Raw genomic sequence first — 16,769 nt, 5'->3', positions numbered from 1 at the left:
CCACTATACGTGAATTTGTGTAACATGGTTTAATAATTTGTTCAAAGTACCTTTACAGATGAACACATATTTCGTTGTCTTTATAAACCGCACATCTGTTAATGAATTTCTTATGTTTTGAGAAGAATCAATAACAAAAGGCAACATGAAATACTTTTCATTCAAACATCAGTCTACAAACTCGCATAAATGAGAATCGCAAACATAAAATATAGGTTCCACTTAGAAACTTTTATTCGAAAACTAGAAGAAGCTAGATTAATAAGTGTACACCTCTAGTTCCTTAGATTTGCTACGTCATCATCAACGGGAGCTCATTTAGTTTCATTTTTCGTTCAGATTTGATTTAGTATATAGTTAAAAAGAGAAGTGGAACAAAATTGAAAACCATAACGTTAACTCAATATATCAAAAGCCAAAAACAAAGGGCTTCCAGTAAAACATCGGTCTACAAACTCCCATCACCTCACATGAATGAGAATTAAGAAAACCAAAAAAAAAAAAAGTTCCAAGTTCAAAGAAATTTTATTCGAAAACGACAAATTCAGACCATAAAAGGGGATGAACAGATGACTTTCCACTCCCTATCATTCGAGATCTGCTTCTTAGCTTAGGCCTTTGACATGTGGACGATCAAGTCGACCACACGGGAACTGTAACCCCATTCGTTGTCGTACCATGACACCAATTTCACAAACTTGTCGCTCAATGCAATTCCAGCCTTGGCGTCAAAAATGCTCGACCTGTTGTCGCCAACGAAGTCAGTTGAGACAACATCATCCTCGGTGTATCCAAGGATTCCCTTGAGTTTGCCTTCGGATTCCTCCCTATGTATTGGTGGTAAAAACACTTGGTGAGTAATTTGATCACTACTGGAATATAAGTAAACTTAATCTGTCATTGCTCAAAAGCTTACTTGATAGCCTTTTTGATTTCATCGTAGGTAGCAGCTTTCTCGAGTCTGACAGTAAGGTCAACAACTGAGACATCAACGGTTGGGACACGGAAAGACATTCCAGTCAACTTTCCGTTAAGAGCTGGAAGCACCTTTCCGACAGCCTTGGCAGCTCCAGTGCTGCTGGGAATAATGTTGAATGAAGCAGCTCTTCCACCTCTCCAGTCCTTCATTGAAGGCCCATCAACAGTCTTCTGAGTAGCTGAAATCATAAAGCAAACCCCATTAAATCACAAATTTTCCACCTATAGGCAAGCAAGTTTGTAATAAACTTCTAACTGATTGATAAATTTACCAGTGATTGAGTGGACTGTAGTCATAAGACCCTCAACAATTCCAAATCTGTCATTGATAACCTACACAATGAAATCAAAGAACGTTAAATGAAATTAGTCACTTCAACTTGAAATACAAAGTCAAATTTGATCATATAGAATATCAGATATTTTACCTTGGCAAGGGGAGCAAGGCAGTTAGTGGTGCAGCTAGCGTTGGAGACAATGTCAAGGTCGGACTTGTATTCGTGCTCGTTGACACCAACAACAAACATTGGAGCGTCTTTGCTGGGGGCAGAGATAACAACCTTCTTGGCACCACCCTGAAAATACAACAAGTCACAAATTTAGTTGAATGATACTAAGCAAATTCTAGCACATAAACTATTTATATCATTACAAGACAAAAATAACCAATTCAAATAAGACAAACCTTCAAGTGAGCTGCAGCCTTGTCTTTGTCAGTGAAGACACCAGTAGACTCAACAACGTAGTCAGCTCCAGCCTCGGCCCATGGGATATCCTCAGGGTTCCTTCACAAATACCAAAAACTAATGAGATTGAAATTCACAACAGTTTGTAATATGTATACACGCAAAGAGACAGAGAACTGGTTGATAAATGTACCTGATGCCGAAAACAGTGACTGGCTTCTCACCGAAGAGAAGGGTCTTCTCATCCTTGATCTTGAGTTCATTGTGTTTCCATTGACCGTGAACACTGTCGTACTTGAACATGTAGGTCTGCAGCAATCAAACACAGAGCGCAATCAAAATCAACTCAACCATATCAACTCTAATCACAAACAGGCTAATCAATAACATTACAAACACAGCAAAACAAACAACAGCTCCACAAGTATACTGATCAGCTAAACAGTATGAACAATGAACACTAAACCAGTTTCCAGATCTGTGCACTAATTGAACAAATCATCTGACACTTAAATCCACATGCATAATCCATAAATGATATGATCCATCTATCAAATCTAACGAAAGCAAAGGTACCAGAGCGACTAACAGAATCTTATCGTCAAGAGATCAAAATAATATTGAAGCAAACCAAGATCGAATCACCGTCAAAACCAAGGAAGGAACACTAACCATGTACTCAGTAGTGATGAAGGGGTCGTTGACAGCGACGAGCTCAACATCGTCCCTCTGGAGAACAACTCTAGCAACCAAACGACCAATTCTTCCGAATCCTAACGATAACAGAAATCAACAGTCAGATTCTAGATCTAGATACATGAGAACATACAAACCCGAATTACAAAATCGATTCGAAACTCACCGTTGATTCCGATCCTAATCTTCTTGTCAGCTACATAAAACAACAAACAAAATCAGAAAAACGATCAGATCAGAAAACTCAACAACGTAAAATAGCAGCGACGGGACGAGAGATTAGTAAAAGCGAGAGACTAACCCATTGTAGAATCGAAAACGAGAGTTAGAGAGAGGTTGAAGATGAGATTGGCAGAGAGAGATTTTAGAGTGAGATAGGTGAGTGAGAAGGGTTCCGTGAAGAGGTTATTTAAAAGAGAGAAGAACGTGGAGGAGGGGTCGGAATGATCTAGTGGCTGAGAGTTTTTCTTGGCCAAAAAGTCAGATCTGATTCAATACTTTTCTTAACCTAAAAGACCAAATTGCCCTTAATCATTTTCCTTATTTACCGTTGTAGCTCTGTTATTTTGGCAAATGTCGTCATTCCTGAGGCGAGACATGGCAACTGCATCTCACGCGCTAATCTGGAATATTCTTTAAATATTTAAGACGGGTCGGGTAAGCATGAAACGCAGCGTATTTGGATATGCTTTTATGCGCCGACCAGTGTTTGACTGCCACGAGTTCACGAGCGGCCCATTTTAGTAGACGGGTTCCATTTTCTAGAACGTAACGCCCAAATAAAATTATATTTTAGAAAAGTATATATTTCAAGTTTTCAACTCTTTAGGAGACTTTCTTTAAAAGAAGATATTTGATAGGCGTATATGGACAAGAATTTGAAAATTTTGATTTGATAAGCAATATTCAAAAAAGCAAAAGTCCCTATCAAAAACTCGATTAGTTGATGTATTTAATTCAAAAAATACTTCGTGATGGGTGAATCACTTTAGTATTTACGTGAATTAAATTATTACATGTGAATTTAAACGGGAAAAAAAAACAAGTATTACATGTGAAATTTGTTTCGAAGTGTACTTTGTTGTTACTTATGAGTCCTGTCCCGTCAATTGCTATAGTAGAGCTTATGAACGATGGATCACTTTTTACTTATAGAAGCTTTGAAGTTTGGTGCATAGTCGTGATACCTCTTGACGCGTATGAAAGAGATGTAGGGCTAGTACGAGAACATGAGCAGCTCCCGCAATGATGAACAAACCGCGCAACTCACGGAAGGTGAATCGCTTAGATGCCTCATCATCGTCGTTGGTAGATGCAACTTCCTCGGTGTTGGAATGTACATTTAGTGAATCCAGTTTTTGAAACCATTTTTTCTCCATGTCTTTCAACATTCCCAATGATCTTAGCTTCGCGATTTCTCGCGATACTTTAGGAACCAAATCCGAACCTTTCTGGAACATCTGAGAGGTAAACATAAATTAGTACGTAACAAGAATAAGTAACCAAATAATGGAGAGAAAATGAGAGGTTTGAGGAGAAGGGTACATACAAAGCCAAAGCCATTGGTATTAGTCACTCTATCTGTCATTACGAAATCATTCGGATAATTTCCGATAAGGATACTGAGATAAGGTATTTCATTGATGACATGATTAAGAGTTCCATCTCGCAAAAGTTGTGCATAGGCCTCAACTGCATTAATGGATCCGAGCTTCGCAGTCATTGACGTCGTAGATCCCCCGAAAACCATCTGATGATTTAATTGCATGCGAGAAATGGTCTTGGTTGATGTCAAGTTTGCGCTGTAACTTGAAGTCAATATTAACACCACAAAAACCCAAACTATGACTAAGAATCTTGATGACATTTTCTGTAGCTTCTCTCCTGCCAAGAATGTGCGTAATTTGTTATAGATCAAAATATACAAAAGGATGGGATTTCATGAAGAGTAGTACTCTAACATAAACACTTACTGTGAGCAAATACAATGGTTGAGAAACCAAACCAGAGCATCATACTAAGTTGTTGTCCCCAAGAGCCCTGAAATTCCGGATTAACGGACCGTTCAACTAACCAAACAACAATCCCAGTTAAGACAAAGAAAGCTCCACTTGCTAGCCACAAGGATTTTTCGAAAGGATCAAAGAAGGTCCACATCCCTTGGCTTTTCTTTTTCACTGTCAAGATTCCAATACCAATGTCAGTGTACGGCAAAGTAAAATCAACATACAAAGATCTGTTGGAAGTGATGGTGATATCACCAACTGCTGCATCATACTTGTCTCTCTGTCAAAATTGCAAACACACATTATTAGAAACATACATAATCATTTTTGACTAGAAAAATGTTTTTAAACTGTTTGCATTTTCACACCTGAGTAGAAAGTAGATAAGCAAGATTGTCATTGTTTCCACGGTAAGGTATGAATTCAAGCTCGTAGTTAAAAGGAGCAATGCAAGTCTTGAAAACCTCTACGCAGAATCCAGAGACAGTATTAACACCTGTTTCAGGATCAGGACGCACCGACACTAGATGCGGGACCTTGTTTCCTGCGGTAACTAAGACCCTAAGCACCTTCTTTTCACCTTTCTCTGCCAAAACACGGTGTCTTGGGATCTTACGAGACCTGCCAGGCCAAACAATCTGTCTTCTTTGGCTAAAACTACCACCACTCCATAATCCTATCCTTCTCTGTTTTTCTCTTCCAATATTCACGATTTCAAATGTCTCTGAGATAAATTTGTTGTCAGAGATTTGGATGTCACCACTCAAACCCTTGAATCTACTATGTCTAATTGTATCCAGAAGATCAGCTGATACATTCGAAGATGCTTCAACTTTACCACTTACACTGAACTTCTCTACTGCATTTGCTAGAATACAAGCGATATCGTGTGCGCGTAAACCGATGATTACACTAGAATGCTCTGTTTCTGTATCATCTCCCATACGTTTCCTCAATCTTGAAGTAAAATTCTTAACTTCTTCAGATACAGGGATGTAAGATTTGAAACCAATGACCCCTTGCATCGACCTAGTTATTGCAAAATGTTCCAAGTAGTTCATGGTTCTTGCAGTGAGGATCCAAGCGAACGCTTCTTCCATCAAACCTAACTTCTCTACACATTGGAAGAGACGAGAAACAAGAATCTCGGACATATGCACCACAAAAACCGATGCTCTTGAGACCTTAAGCTTCCTTAGCTGATTCATCATATGATTTTCTCCTGATGATGAGACTGCAAAAGAAGCAGAACGAGCGATATAGATTCCTTTATCTTGAAAATTCTCAACCAATATTTGCAAACTCTCACTCCAATCATCAGCATCCTCGTATATAACCACAACCGATTTACAACTGAAATCTTGTATGAGACTTGTAATTCCCTTAGCCTCTGATGTAGTATCATGCGTCCATTGAATAAAGTTATCGTATTTCTTCAAAGATAACGTGTTTGGCAAGAAAGTAGATATGACCGGAACTTTAGCTTTTTCGCTAATCGTCGCCAAAAGCTTTGCCTCTTGTAATGATTGTGCACCAACAATGGCTTCCGCTTTTGCATTTTTGAGAAGATCAGTAGCTGTTTCATACAAACACAAATTGCAGTGCAAAACGGTTAGTGCAAGACATGAGAATGTTAACCGGAGTAAACCGGCGGGACTAGGTCAATTCTTTTTTATTTGATTCAGTCTGCTTTAAATGAAGAGGAGTTGTGGATCCCACCAAAAATTGCAATAATTGAATAAGGGAGATGAAAACTCACCGGCGGCAAGAGCAATGATCGGGTCTCCTTGGGAGTCTCTGACCAAAACAGAGACTCTGGTTCGGTATCCATTGTTGATGCCATAGAAATCTGAAAGCGCTAAGTTAAAAGAAGTTTCCAGAATCTTGCCTTGTATAGAACTCAAGTCAACCACCAATCCAACCCTAACCTCTTCGAAAACATCATCGTCGCTTGGAGCAGCTACTACTCCGGAAAAGAGAAGAGCAAGAATGGAAATAGAAAACAGAATCTCCATATAATTTCTTGTATAGCTCTGTAACGTTCGCTTTGGGTTATAAACAATGGTGTTTCCATATCTACTTGTGCCATGGAATAATAATTATACTGGACCATTTTTTTTTTCCGGTCAAATTGCATTTTGATTTTCTGAAGTGTATGGTCACAATCATTTTAAATCAAACTAACGCGATATCGCACACAATCAAAGTCAATGTGTACTGTTCATCGACACAAATTGACTAGGAAACACATTTATTTCCTTCTAAAGTATAGTTGAGCCTTAAAAAAAGTTTTATTTAATTTATGTTTTCAACAGTTACTTTTAAAACTGATTTCAAAATCCAGGTTAAATACAATGTAAAATACATATGCAGGGGAAACCATAATACTAGATATATTAGCTTATTTCGCAAAGTCAATTCGTAGAAGTAAATATTCGAGTTCAAGTGATAGGACAACCAAGTGATATATAATAAAATCTACCACAACCCGAGAAGCTAAAAAAAATCACAAGCTGGTTAGTTCAACTCGTCGAGGAAAAATCAAATCAAGAGATTAAAACTCTAGTCTAGGATGATCCCACAGTCATCTCCTTCTACAATCATTAAATTATTACTCTATCGAAACCACACGCTCGCGAATACTTATAGAGTACATGTGGAATGAGATAACGTTACCAGGGAGATTAGGAGACTTGGCTTATAGAATACTTATGGAATACATCTCCCTCGCGACTTACCTGCGCAATGAAAACTTTTTCTCGTCTTGTTCAATAGTTGTACTTCGCACAAAGGATAATACGATCATAAAAAGACTCATAATACGATCTTCGATATACCCGCGCAACGATGGATCACATAAACGGTCGCATGGTTGGAAAATTTAGGGCTCATCTCTGATTGTTTTATTTTCTTCACAAAGGGGCAAAAATATATATATACACTGTATATATATATGGGGTTTTTTTTATGGTCAAATGTTATTGCCCTTCGAATAAGAGACCTTTGATTCGTAAGAAGAGATTATTATTTTATAAGAGAAGGTTATGACCGAAAGGTTTCTGAAGAAAATGAAAAATTACTTTTAAAAGGAATTTTATCTTTAAAAGGAAACAAAAGGAATGGTTAAGTTTTACATGATTGGACGCAAAAATGGAAAATTCTTTTGATTACTTCAAAAAAGGAAACCCTCATTTCTTATTAATAATACATCAAATAAAAAACTAACATGATTTTTCGCAAAATATCCAATTTGTGAAGACCCTAACGCTCGAATTTGTCATCACTTGGCTCAGTCTTTCAACTTTTGAAAACTGAAACTCCTTTTTTCTCAATACTGTTAGATAATAGAGATATACTCGAGACGATTGAGCTTCGTCAAATGGATACATGCAGTATTAAAATCAGCAGTTCAAATACAAAGAAATTTAAATCATCAAGTATGAATATGTATGATCATGCTTCACGATCGAACAGACGAACACCACCAGAAACTCGACGTCCCACACGAACAGAAGATGAACCACCACAGTCTTTTCCCAATCGTAAGTGAGCCATATTGTCGCATAAGTTATCACGTAACTCGAGCATCGCTTGGTACCTTTGCTGCAGCTCCTTCGCGCTCAAACCTTCCGAAGGAAAGTTCCACCACATTTTATCTAACTTCTTTTCATTTCTCGATTCCTTCAACAGTTTCAACTTCTCTAGATCCATCGCAAGCTCCTCTTCGAGCGCCTCCATTTTTTTTACGAGGTCGTGGAGCCTTCGTTTCTTATAAGCTTCGACGAGGGGTCTGGTATCGTCTCTCTCTAATGGTTCTTGTCTCGAAGGGTTCTTTAACCGGTCAGCCACTTTCTTCATAGACGGATGTGCGAATGTATAGGGCTTCTTGGGTTGAGAGAAAATCAAGAAAGCCACTTCAACGTCACACATTGCTACGAGCTCGTTCATTTTCTTAAAAATTCCGGTTTTACGTTTTGAGAACGTAATCATCCTATCTCCATAGTTCTCCACCTTCTTCATCTCGATCTTTTGCTTCCCCTTTGTTTTTCTTCCCTTTGCTTGCTTCGTAGATGACATGTTTGCAGAAACCAGAACTAGTGTTTGATTTCTTGTAGGTTTGTTATTTTGTATGTAATGATAAAACCATGCGCAAAACACAATCTATTTATAGACCAAAGAAAGAGATAGGATTACAAAGTTTGGAGACATTAAATTTAAATCTTAGTTATGAAGAAAGTGTATTGACTAATTTACAAAAAAAAAAAAAAAATGTTGACTAAACACATTTGGCAACCACTTTAACATCTTCATTAATCAGTCAAGAAACTATTATGGTAACCCAATTGGTGTAATAGCTGGTGTAAAGGCTAATTGACCATTCAAGGAGGAATGTTCTTTTAGGTAATTACGAGTTTGTGTATCCCTTACAGGGAACATACCTCAGATCCAAAATTCTTTTGTTACAAAAAAAATAGGAAAAATTTGATATAAAAGATATCTACTACAAAATTTGTCCATAATATTCTTATTTTTTTGTAGATTAGTCATATAATTTTTTTAAAAAACTTCAAAATCCAAATTTATCTTATTTTTCTATCAAATTTCATTTAAAAAATAAAACTTTTTTGTATTAGTATAAGTCCGTTCATTTGATTAGTCATAACTTTTGCTATAATATTTTGTTTGACTTGAAATCACTATCGTTGGAAAGCTAATTGAAACTAATAGAATTGCTATAATATTCCGTTTGACTTGAAATTACTACCGTTGGAAAGCTAGTTAAAGCTAATAGAATTGAAGTCAATATATAAACATAAAAAAAAAATTTAAAAATTTAATTTTAGGTTAAAATAACTTTAATCTATTTTCTCTAAAATAACAATAACTTAAGGGATGCAATTTATACTTATAAATTTCCAAATTTATATAACATGAAACACATGAAAAATATTTCCTCTCATAGGCTACAGCTAGCTAATATAAAATAAAATCCACGCTTTTTATATGCTTAATTTAAACTCTAATTATTAACTCTAATAAAACCTAGTTTAAGTCCACGTATAATTTCAACTGATATTCAATAACTAATAATTTATATATTTGTTGCAATCTCTGTAAGACTATCGGTTAGGTTAATCATTCAAAGATATCTTCGTTTCATAAAACAAGAAAAAAACAAAAAAAAACAAATTTTCAAAAAGAAAAAAATCTATTTGAGGAGAAAAATAGCTGTGAGAGAGAAAGCTAAAGAGGCGACGTACCACCCACCTAACCACAACCAGATCCCCAAAAGACAGAGAACTTTCTCGATACGAACGCCAAAGAGAAGAAGACGAAGACGAAGATGATGGGTGTGTTGAAGTCGGCGATTGGGGATATGTTGATGACCTTCTCTTGGGTTGTCCTCTCCGCTACCTTTGGAATTCAGACGGCGGCGATTATCTCCGCCGGTGATTTTCAGGCAATCACTTGGGCTCCGTTGGTGATTTTGACGTCGTTGATTTTCGTCTACGTCTCGATCTTCACCGTTATCTTCGGTAGCGCTAGCTTCAATCCTACCGGAAGCGCTGCCTTTTATGTCGCCGGTGTCCCCGGAGATACTCTTTTCTCCTTGGCGATTAGATTACCTGCTCAGGTTTTCTAAAGATCCAAACTTTTTTCTGAATTTTTAAACTTTTTTCAGCTTACTGTTTTGGGTTTACTTGGTTTCTATCAATATTTGTGATCTGTGATAGTTTCTTTCAAATGGGTATAGGCTTGTGTTTGTCTGCGAATTAGAATCTAGTTTTGTCTGCGAATTAGAATCTAGTTTTGCATGAATCATTGAATCCAAAGCTATGTAGTATATGCTTTTCCCGTGATTTGTCCCCACTTGTATGCCCCATTTTAGATTAGTTGAGTAGAATTCGACTTTTTTGGTACATATGAGTCTGATCTTCTGTTTTTCGTATATTCTCACCTTTGATCTGTTTAGTATAGTTATACTCAGGTTTGATATTTCTTGGAAAGAAGAACACACAGAATCAGATTCTCTTTTGTTTTTGATGTTTGTTTTTTTGTTGATGTATGTGTTTCCCACTTAATTTAAAGTAGGAAAACGAAACCTTATCTTTCTCGTCGATATGTCTTTGTGTTTTCTTTAGCCTTTTCTAGAGTTTCTTGCGTGTCCATGTGTTTCTGTGTACTACAATAACATAAATAGATAGAAAGACTGTTAAATTTGGTAACCTGATTTAGCAAGGAGTAATTTGTACTCTTTTTGAGAGTTGAATCAAGCCAGATGACTTTATTGCCTTTGGTAGGAATAGTCTTCATGATCCCTTTTTTGCCACTGTTTCTTGATTTCGACGGGATAATGTTTGAAAGGAGATGTGATATATTATATCTGTTATTCCAGGCAATTGGTGCTGCAGGAGGTGCATTGGCGATCATGGAGTTCATACCAGAGAAATACAAGCATATGATTGGAGGTCCTTCTCTTCAGGTTGATGTGCACACTGGAGCTATTGCTGAAACGATCTTAAGTTTTGGTATTACCTTTGCGGTTTTGCTAATTATCCTCAGGGGTCCACGGAGATTGCTTGCTAAGACGTTCTTGCTTGCTCTTGCAACCATCTCATTTGTTGTCGCCGGATCTAAATACACTGGACCAGCCATGAATCCTGCCATTGTAAGTATACATTTCTTGCTTGCTCTTTCAGATGTTCTATACTAAGAAGAGATTGACCCCGAATAAGTCACCTGATAAATTACAGAAGCAACTTTATGTTTTTGGGCCATATATTCACATCATTCCAACACTCTTAAACCCGAGAATTATGATTGTATCTTCAAAGATAGATGATTAATCAATATCTCTCTTGTGTTTGCAATGCAGGCGTTTGGATGGGCATACATGTACAGCTCCCACAACACATGGGACCATATCTACGTCTACTGGATCAGTTCTTTCGTAGGAGCATTATCTGCTGCATTGCTTTTCCGTTCTATCTTCCCGCCACCTCGGCCCCAGAAGAAGAAACAAAAGAAAGCCTGAGGAAAATAAAACAATTGGGAGAATACCGGTCAGATTCTTCACCGGTTTGGGCTGTAGAAAGATTCACAAAGCTGTTCCATTCTAAAATAAGGAGACCAACAACAACAAAAAGTCAAAAGTCTCCTTGTCATTGTTTAGATCCACACGCTTATTTTACAGATTTGTGCGACGTAACTTTTCTCTTTTATGTTCATAAATCATTCAGACTCTCTTCCGGTTTAGAAACATTTATGATTACATGGCTGGTTTAGTTTGGTTTATTATCGGTTCACTCTCTATTCTGGTTCTGATTTCTGACAACAAATCAAAGGCAAAAGTTGTGGATTTCCATCCACAAAATTTGGGAATTGGGCCTCAAAATTTCTTTCCAAGGGTGGAAGAAATCTCAAGCGAGATCTTTCGACATTTGGTAGTGTTACTGCGAAAAGGAATTGGGCCTGGCTAAGGCCCAACTGTATACTCTTGCTGAGGCCTGACCATAAAAGAAGAAGTTATTTACAAATTAAATCAGCCAAACATGTTGGACCAGGACTCACCAACTGTATATAAAGCCTAACAACATTTTCTCCAAACTGTAAATAGATCAAGACTCTGCTGTGTTGCAATTTTGTTCCCAGTTTCGGTCTACAGTTAAAAACTACTGATTCCCTTTGCCATAAGAGTGATCCTAATTAAACTGATTGAGTAACTCTTAAAATGGTGGTGGTGTGTTTTCAGGGATGTGAAGACAACTGATAGTGGAAATGCTTCAAGCTGCGAAGTCTGTTGTTTCCAACTAAGATTAAGAAAATGGTTCCATTCTCAAATAAGGAGAACAAAAAAGGAATAAAAAATAATGTCTGTTACCTCTATCACACTCTTCTCTGCTAGTTTCGGTTTAGTAACGTCTAGATTATCAATGTCTGGTTTAGTTTGGTTCTTTCCGGTATGTTCCTAATTTTGGTAGGATTTGTTTGGCTTGGTTTTATAGCAAGTATTTAATTAACATTAGCTCAAATTGCCCTTAATTTATTGAATTTTGTTAAAAAGTTTTGTCTAAACTTTACACTAAAATCAGCTTTTCGTGGATGTTACCCATTTCTCTTCCGTAATCGTTAAATTATGACATAACGTCTTTGTTTTGGTCGTATCGTTCACGCAAAACTTCACGATTCAGATCTGTGTGTGGCAGAATTTGAATCGAAGCATAGGATCAATCCGGTAAGCAGCCGTAACTTGCAATCGATCGCCGATCTGGATCCGTTAAAGGATCCCTCGCAGTCCTTGAAGATATCGGCGTCCTCCGCCACCGGGAACAGGATCCGTTACCGTTCACCTTCCGCTTCTGAGCTATTGGAGTCTGGACTAGCCACCGGATTATCCGGTAACCATTCTCCTACTTCCGACTCTCATCAGGGACTTGTGTCTATCGACGGAGGAAAAATGACGGCGAAGCGAGCGATCGGACGGCACGAATCCCTTGCTGACAAGGTCCATCGACATCGTGGTCTTCTACTTGTGATTTCGATCCCCATTGTGTTGATAGCTCTTGTGCTTCTGTTAATGCCGGGGACGTCGACGTCCGTCTCTGTCATCGAGTACACGATGAAAAACCACGAGGGAGGTTCCAATTCGAGGGGTCCGAAGAATTACGCTGTGATTTTTGATGCTGGAAGTTCTGGAAGCCGTGTGCATGTTTACTGTTTCGATCAGAATTTGGATCTTGTTCCTTTGGAGAATGAGCTCGAGCTCTTCTTACAGGTATTCATTGCATTTCTTTTGCTCTTCTGAAGTGTTGTTTTTTCTGATAATGGAACCTTGCCTCAGGCTCATGAACGAACTCTCGTTAGCAAATGCTAGATCAATGTTAAGCTAATATTTGATTCGGTTATTCGGTATTCAAGTTTGTTACCAATGATGCAATTGTCTTAGTTAAGTTTCTATTTTTAGTTTATAACCGCATGGGGCTCTGTTTCTATAGTTTCTTCAAATTGAAGTTGTGTGGATTTTTCTCACAAATGGGTTAAAAAACTTCACTTATGTACTTCCAACGATAAACTTAAAAGGGACGATATTAGATTCCCGTGTTCATTGTGCTTTGCTGCAATGTTTATTTTGCATTTGGTGGTATTTCTAGCTCGCAGAAATCTTTTTGTCTGAACTTTTATTGTGATATTATTTCAGCTAAAACCGGGTTTAAGTGCATATCCTAATGATCCTCGGCAATCAGCAAACTCTTTAGTAACTCTTCTGGACAAAGCAGAAGCTTCCGTTCCCCGTGAGTTGCGTCCAAAGACTCCTGTCAGAGTTGGGGTATGAAACGAGTTCTTTCACACAAAGTCAAGTAAAGCTACTAATGTGTTCATTCATTTTCATGTTAATGACCTAACTGTTTTGCTTTATATTTTTTTCAGGCAACTGCAGGTTTGAGAGCTTTGGGTCACCAAGCCTCTGAAAACATTTTGCAAGCGGTAATATTCGTGTATATGTTTTCTAAAGACATTCGCCTGCTTGCCTAGCTTGTAAACTTAAATGTAATTTTGTTTTAAGGTTAGGGAGCTCCTCAAAGGTAGAAGTAGGCTGAAGACTGAGGCAAATGCAGTGACTGTTCTGGATGGTACTCAGGAAGGATCTTATCAGTGGGTATGTTGTAGTTTTTCCATCAATTAGAGTCAGATTCATGTTAAATCCAGTTCGGATTTTAAATCTGTTGTATTATGGTTAGACTTTTGTGCCTGTATTTGTTGTATTTCTGTATGTCTCTTTATCTTAAACATGTAGTCAAGTAACAAGTTTTAATTTTCATCAAACTTCCCATTGTTAAGGTGACAATTAATTACTTGCTAAGGACTTTGGGAAAGCCGTACTCGGACACAGTTGGAGTGGTTGATCTTGGAGGGGGGTCGGTTCAAATGGCATATGCTATACCAGAGGAAGATGCTGCAACTGCACCAAAACCAGTAGAAGGCGAGGATTCTTATGTCAGAGAAATGTATTTGAAGGGACGAAAGTATTTCCTCTATGTTCATAGGTTGGTTATCTGTCATTGCTTCTGTACTCATTAGATGTTTTCTTTGTTCTATTTTACATGCTATACATAAAACTGTGTTTGATGTATCCTTCAACTTTAACGCAATATCTTATCGGCTTGCTAATTGCAGCTACCTACATTACGGGTTACTGGCTGCTCGGGCTGAGATTTTGAAAGTTTCTGAGGACTCTAACAACCCCTGTATCGCGACTGGATATGCTGGTAAGTAAAAGCTAGAATTGTGGAACACGTTGGCTATATTCTGAAGTTCTAGTACATATTAGAATGCACGTTCTGTTTCCTTTAAATCGAGTGATTCGATTCAGGTACCTACAAATATGGAGGAAAAGCGTTTAAAGCTGCAGCTTCTCCATCCGGTGCAAGTCTAGATGAGTGCCGGCGAGTAGCTATTAACGCACTCAAAGTCAATAATTCATTGTGTACACACATGAAATGCACTTTTGGTGGAGTATGGAATGGTGGAGGCGGTGGTGGCCAGAAGAAAATGTTTGTTGCATCATTTTTCTTCGATCGAGCCGCAGAGGTAATATTTGCATCACGTTTTATGTGACTTCACCAAACACTTACAGAACATCATTACTCGCCCACTAGTCTTTGAGCCATCACTGACAATAACATCAACGATAATGACAGGCTGGTTTTGTTGACCCAAACCAACCTGTGGCTGAGGTTCGACCACTTGACTTTGAGAAAGCGGCCAACAAAGCTTGTAACATGAGAATGGAAGAAGGGAAATCGAAGTTCCCACGTGTGGAGGAAGATAATCTTCCTTACTTGTGCTTGGATCTTGTTTACCAATATACTCTTCTCGTCGATGGATTCGGTATGTTACTCTTTCCTATTTTTTTCCAACTCACTAATCAAAATCTCAGTTTACATATATTTCTCCGTTGGATGACCATGATGATGGTAAGTATACATGATGGACATGCACATAGGAGGAACTGGATTGTGTTAGAATTCTGATAGTGTAGTGATGTATCATTGTCATTGAAAGCCATATTGAAAATATGTTAGAAACCAGATAGAGAACTCCTTCCTACTTGAAACCTTGCATTGTTCAAGATGTATTTTGATTTTCCAAATTAAAAATCTGTTTAATCTCAATTTTAATTCCAAAATAAACAGGATTGAAGCCATCACAGACAATAACGTTAGTGAAGAAGGTGAAATACGGAGATTACGCCGTGGAAGCTGCGTGGCCACTAGGAAGCGCCATAGAAGCAGTATCCTCACCATGAGGAAGGCAATTTTGGGTATTTGCACTAAACCTCTTATTCTTTTAGTTTCTCCCAAAATCACCCCAAGCTTTTTTTGCCTTACCTCAAATTTTTTTTATCGTCAACATCTTCCTTACTATCAATTTTTGTTACAATAATCATCTAGAGAAAAGAGTTTCAATTCTTAATATACCTATAATTTTATTTTTCTTGTAATCTAAACTGCTTACCGCATACGTAACCTCTGTTTCTTTCTTATAAAATATTTTCCTTGCGTTTTTTTTTTCTTTTGACGACTGAGAATTTGAGATTGTACTCTCTCCATGTAGAATCTTTCCTCTCTTTCTTTTTCTTTTCAAACCTACAATTATTAGGGATTTGATTGATTTTATTCCGTAAACACATATTTCCCCATGTGTATAGTCTATCTCGAACCCAAATTAGGCCATAATGTTTCCCCTTGAATTCTTTGCTGATGTTATCTGTAGATCAAAAGAAAAAATAAAATGAAAAAGTCGAAGATAAGTGTATGCAAAATAGACTTAAGAGATGAGGTTTGACCAGTCAAAGGTATTATAGTTTGGAACTTATACGTTAGATGAGCGGCCCTGTCATATAAAACTGAACTACTTTGATTTATGACCTTTTACACGCCCACCCATTTCTACTCTCATGTCACCAAATTGACTTAAATACATAATATTACTTCTCATCAACAACAGAAAGTTCATGTAAACTTACATCGGATATAGCTTTATATAGACTATGTGGATATAAGATTATTTCGTTCACACTCAATCTACTGTTGGTTTATTTCTAACAAGCAGAATTCAACAAATAAAACGTCATAGGATTAATAGTTTGCGAAATGACTAACGTTAGATTGAGTAGCCTTGAATAGCCTATTAGCTTCTAGTGTACATTGAAGGTTCGATTTTTTCAACATATTGCCAAGTATAACATGTTAGAATGAATTTTTGATACATGTGATGATAAAAACTTAGGGTAGGAAAAAAGAATAGTTTTTCGTCTTCGAGGACTTTAAAGTATAAGATGTTGATTGGTGAGTAGTTGCAAGCTTGACAAGTGGGTGTTCAAATTTCAGTAGAACAAGTA

At 37.4% G+C, this 16,769-nt stretch overlaps 5 protein-coding genes and 1 long non-coding RNA gene across 8 annotated transcripts; 3 read left to right on the top strand and 3 right to left on the bottom strand.

Moving 5' to 3' along the window:
• Positions 1 to 51: 51 nt before the first annotated feature.
• GAPC1 (glyceraldehyde-3-phosphate dehydrogenase C subunit 1) lies at positions 52 to 2,800 on the bottom strand. Its single transcript, NM_111283.4, has 9 exons — positions 2,662 to 2,800; positions 2,527 to 2,556; positions 2,337 to 2,437; positions 1,858 to 1,973; positions 1,664 to 1,763; positions 1,407 to 1,553; positions 1,251 to 1,311; positions 917 to 1,157; positions 52 to 827 (listed from the first exon to the last, which is right to left on the bottom strand). Exons 1-9 carry the CDS (start codon positions 2,663 to 2,665, stop codon positions 611 to 613), a joined length of 1,017 nt encoding a protein of 338 aa, NP_187062.1. The 5' UTR covers positions 2,666 to 2,800; the 3' UTR covers positions 52 to 610.
• Positions 2,801 to 3,237: 437 nt separating this feature from the next.
• On the bottom strand, positions 3,238 to 6,506 carry GLR1.1 (glutamate receptor 1.1). Of its 3 annotated transcripts, NM_001337503.1 has the most exons (6): positions 6,126 to 6,506; positions 4,735 to 5,942; positions 4,622 to 4,646; positions 4,334 to 4,537; positions 3,910 to 4,244; positions 3,238 to 3,820 (listed from the first exon to the last, which is right to left on the bottom strand). In NM_001337503.1, the coding sequence occupies exons 1-6, from the start codon at positions 6,379 to 6,381 to the stop codon at positions 3,506 to 3,508; spliced, it is 2,343 nt and encodes a 780-aa protein (NP_001325545.1). In that variant the 5' UTR covers positions 6,382 to 6,506; the 3' UTR covers positions 3,238 to 3,505. The 3 variants fall into 3 exon arrangements, with proteins under 3 accessions (NP_001325545.1, NP_187061.1, NP_001325546.1); NM_111282.3 differs by having other exon boundaries at positions 4,334 to 4,646; NM_001337504.1 differs by having other exon boundaries at positions 3,288 to 4,244; positions 4,334 to 4,646; positions 6,126 to 6,453.
• Positions 6,507 to 6,936: 430 nt separating this feature from the next.
• On the top strand, positions 6,937 to 7,250 carry AT3G01395. The gene has a single exon (NR_140830.1). It is a non-coding gene; the product is annotated as an other RNA (long non-coding RNA).
• A 569-nt stretch (positions 7,251 to 7,819) lies between these two features.
• AGL57 (AGAMOUS-like 57) lies at positions 7,820 to 8,443 on the bottom strand (the record flags this gene model as incomplete). Its single annotated transcript, NM_111281.1, has 1 exon — positions 7,820 to 8,443. One exon carries the CDS (start codon positions 8,441 to 8,443, stop codon positions 7,820 to 7,822), a length of 624 nt encoding a protein of 207 aa, NP_187060.1.
• A 1,054-nt stretch (positions 8,444 to 9,497) lies between these two features.
• Positions 9,498 to 11,758, top strand: SIP1A (small and basic intrinsic protein 1A). Its single transcript, NM_111280.5, has 3 exons — positions 9,498 to 10,001; positions 10,764 to 11,036; positions 11,244 to 11,758. Exons 1-3 carry the CDS (start codon positions 9,711 to 9,713, stop codon positions 11,400 to 11,402), a joined length of 723 nt encoding a protein of 240 aa, NP_187059.1. The 5' UTR covers positions 9,498 to 9,710; the 3' UTR covers positions 11,403 to 11,758.
• Positions 11,759 to 12,303: 545 nt separating this feature from the next.
• APY1 (apyrase 1) lies at positions 12,304 to 16,184 on the top strand. The gene is made up of 9 exons (NM_111279.5): positions 12,304 to 13,142; positions 13,566 to 13,694; positions 13,796 to 13,852; positions 13,932 to 14,024; positions 14,207 to 14,412; positions 14,543 to 14,634; positions 14,739 to 14,956; positions 15,067 to 15,256; positions 15,562 to 16,184. The coding sequence occupies exons 1-9, from the start codon at positions 12,825 to 12,827 to the stop codon at positions 15,672 to 15,674; spliced, it is 1,416 nt and encodes a 471-aa protein (NP_187058.1). The 5' UTR covers positions 12,304 to 12,824; the 3' UTR covers positions 15,675 to 16,184.
• The last annotated feature ends 585 nt before the right edge of the window (positions 16,185 to 16,769 follow it).

Source organism: Arabidopsis thaliana, chromosome 3, assembly GCF_000001735.4.
Source record: "Arabidopsis thaliana chromosome 3, partial sequence".
Lineage (NCBI taxonomy): Eukaryota > Viridiplantae > Streptophyta > Magnoliopsida > Brassicales > Brassicaceae > Arabidopsis > Arabidopsis thaliana.
Note: the sequence above shows the minus strand (reverse complement) of the source record. Positions and strands in the feature narration are given on the sequence as shown.

Coding starts and splice junctions, on each gene's coding strand:
- APY1 (NM_111279.5), top strand. CDS start 12,825: ATGACGGCGAAGCGAGCGATCGGACGGCACGAATCCCTTGCTGACAAG. Junction 13,143..13,565: donor AGCTCGAGCTCTTCTTACAG/GTATTCATTGCA, acceptor ATATTATTTCAG/CTAAAACCGGGTTTAAGTGC. Junction 14,957..15,066: donor TCTTCGATCGAGCCGCAGAG/GTAATATTTGCA, acceptor CGATAATGACAG/GCTGGTTTTGTTGACCCAAA.
- SIP1A (NM_111280.5), top strand. CDS start 9,711: ATGATGGGTGTGTTGAAGTCGGCGATTGGGGATATGTTGATGACCTTC. Junction 10,002..10,763: donor CGATTAGATTACCTGCTCAG/GTTTTCTAAAGA, acceptor CTGTTATTCCAG/GCAATTGGTGCTGCAGGAGG. Junction 11,037..11,243: donor CAGCCATGAATCCTGCCATT/GTAAGTATACAT, acceptor TTTGCAATGCAG/GCGTTTGGATGGGCATACAT.
- GLR1.1 (NM_111282.3), bottom strand. CDS start 6,381: ATGGAGATTCTGTTTTCTATTTCCATTCTTGCTCTTCTCTTTTCCGGA. Junction 5,943..6,125: donor GATCATTGCTCTTGCCGCCG/GTGAGTTTTCAT, acceptor TGTATGAAACAG/CTACTGATCTTCTCAAAAAT. Junction 4,245..4,333: donor AACCATTGTATTTGCTCACA/GTAAGTGTTTAT, acceptor CATTCTTGGCAG/GAGAGAAGCTACAGAAAATG.
- GAPC1 (NM_111283.4), bottom strand. Junction 1,554..1,663: donor AGGCTGCAGCTCACTTGAAG/GTTTGTCTTATT, acceptor TTGTATTTTCAG/GGTGGTGCCAAGAAGGTTGT. Junction 1,312..1,406: donor GCCTTGCTCCCCTTGCCAAG/GTAAAATATCTG, acceptor TTCATTGTGTAG/GTTATCAATGACAGATTTGG.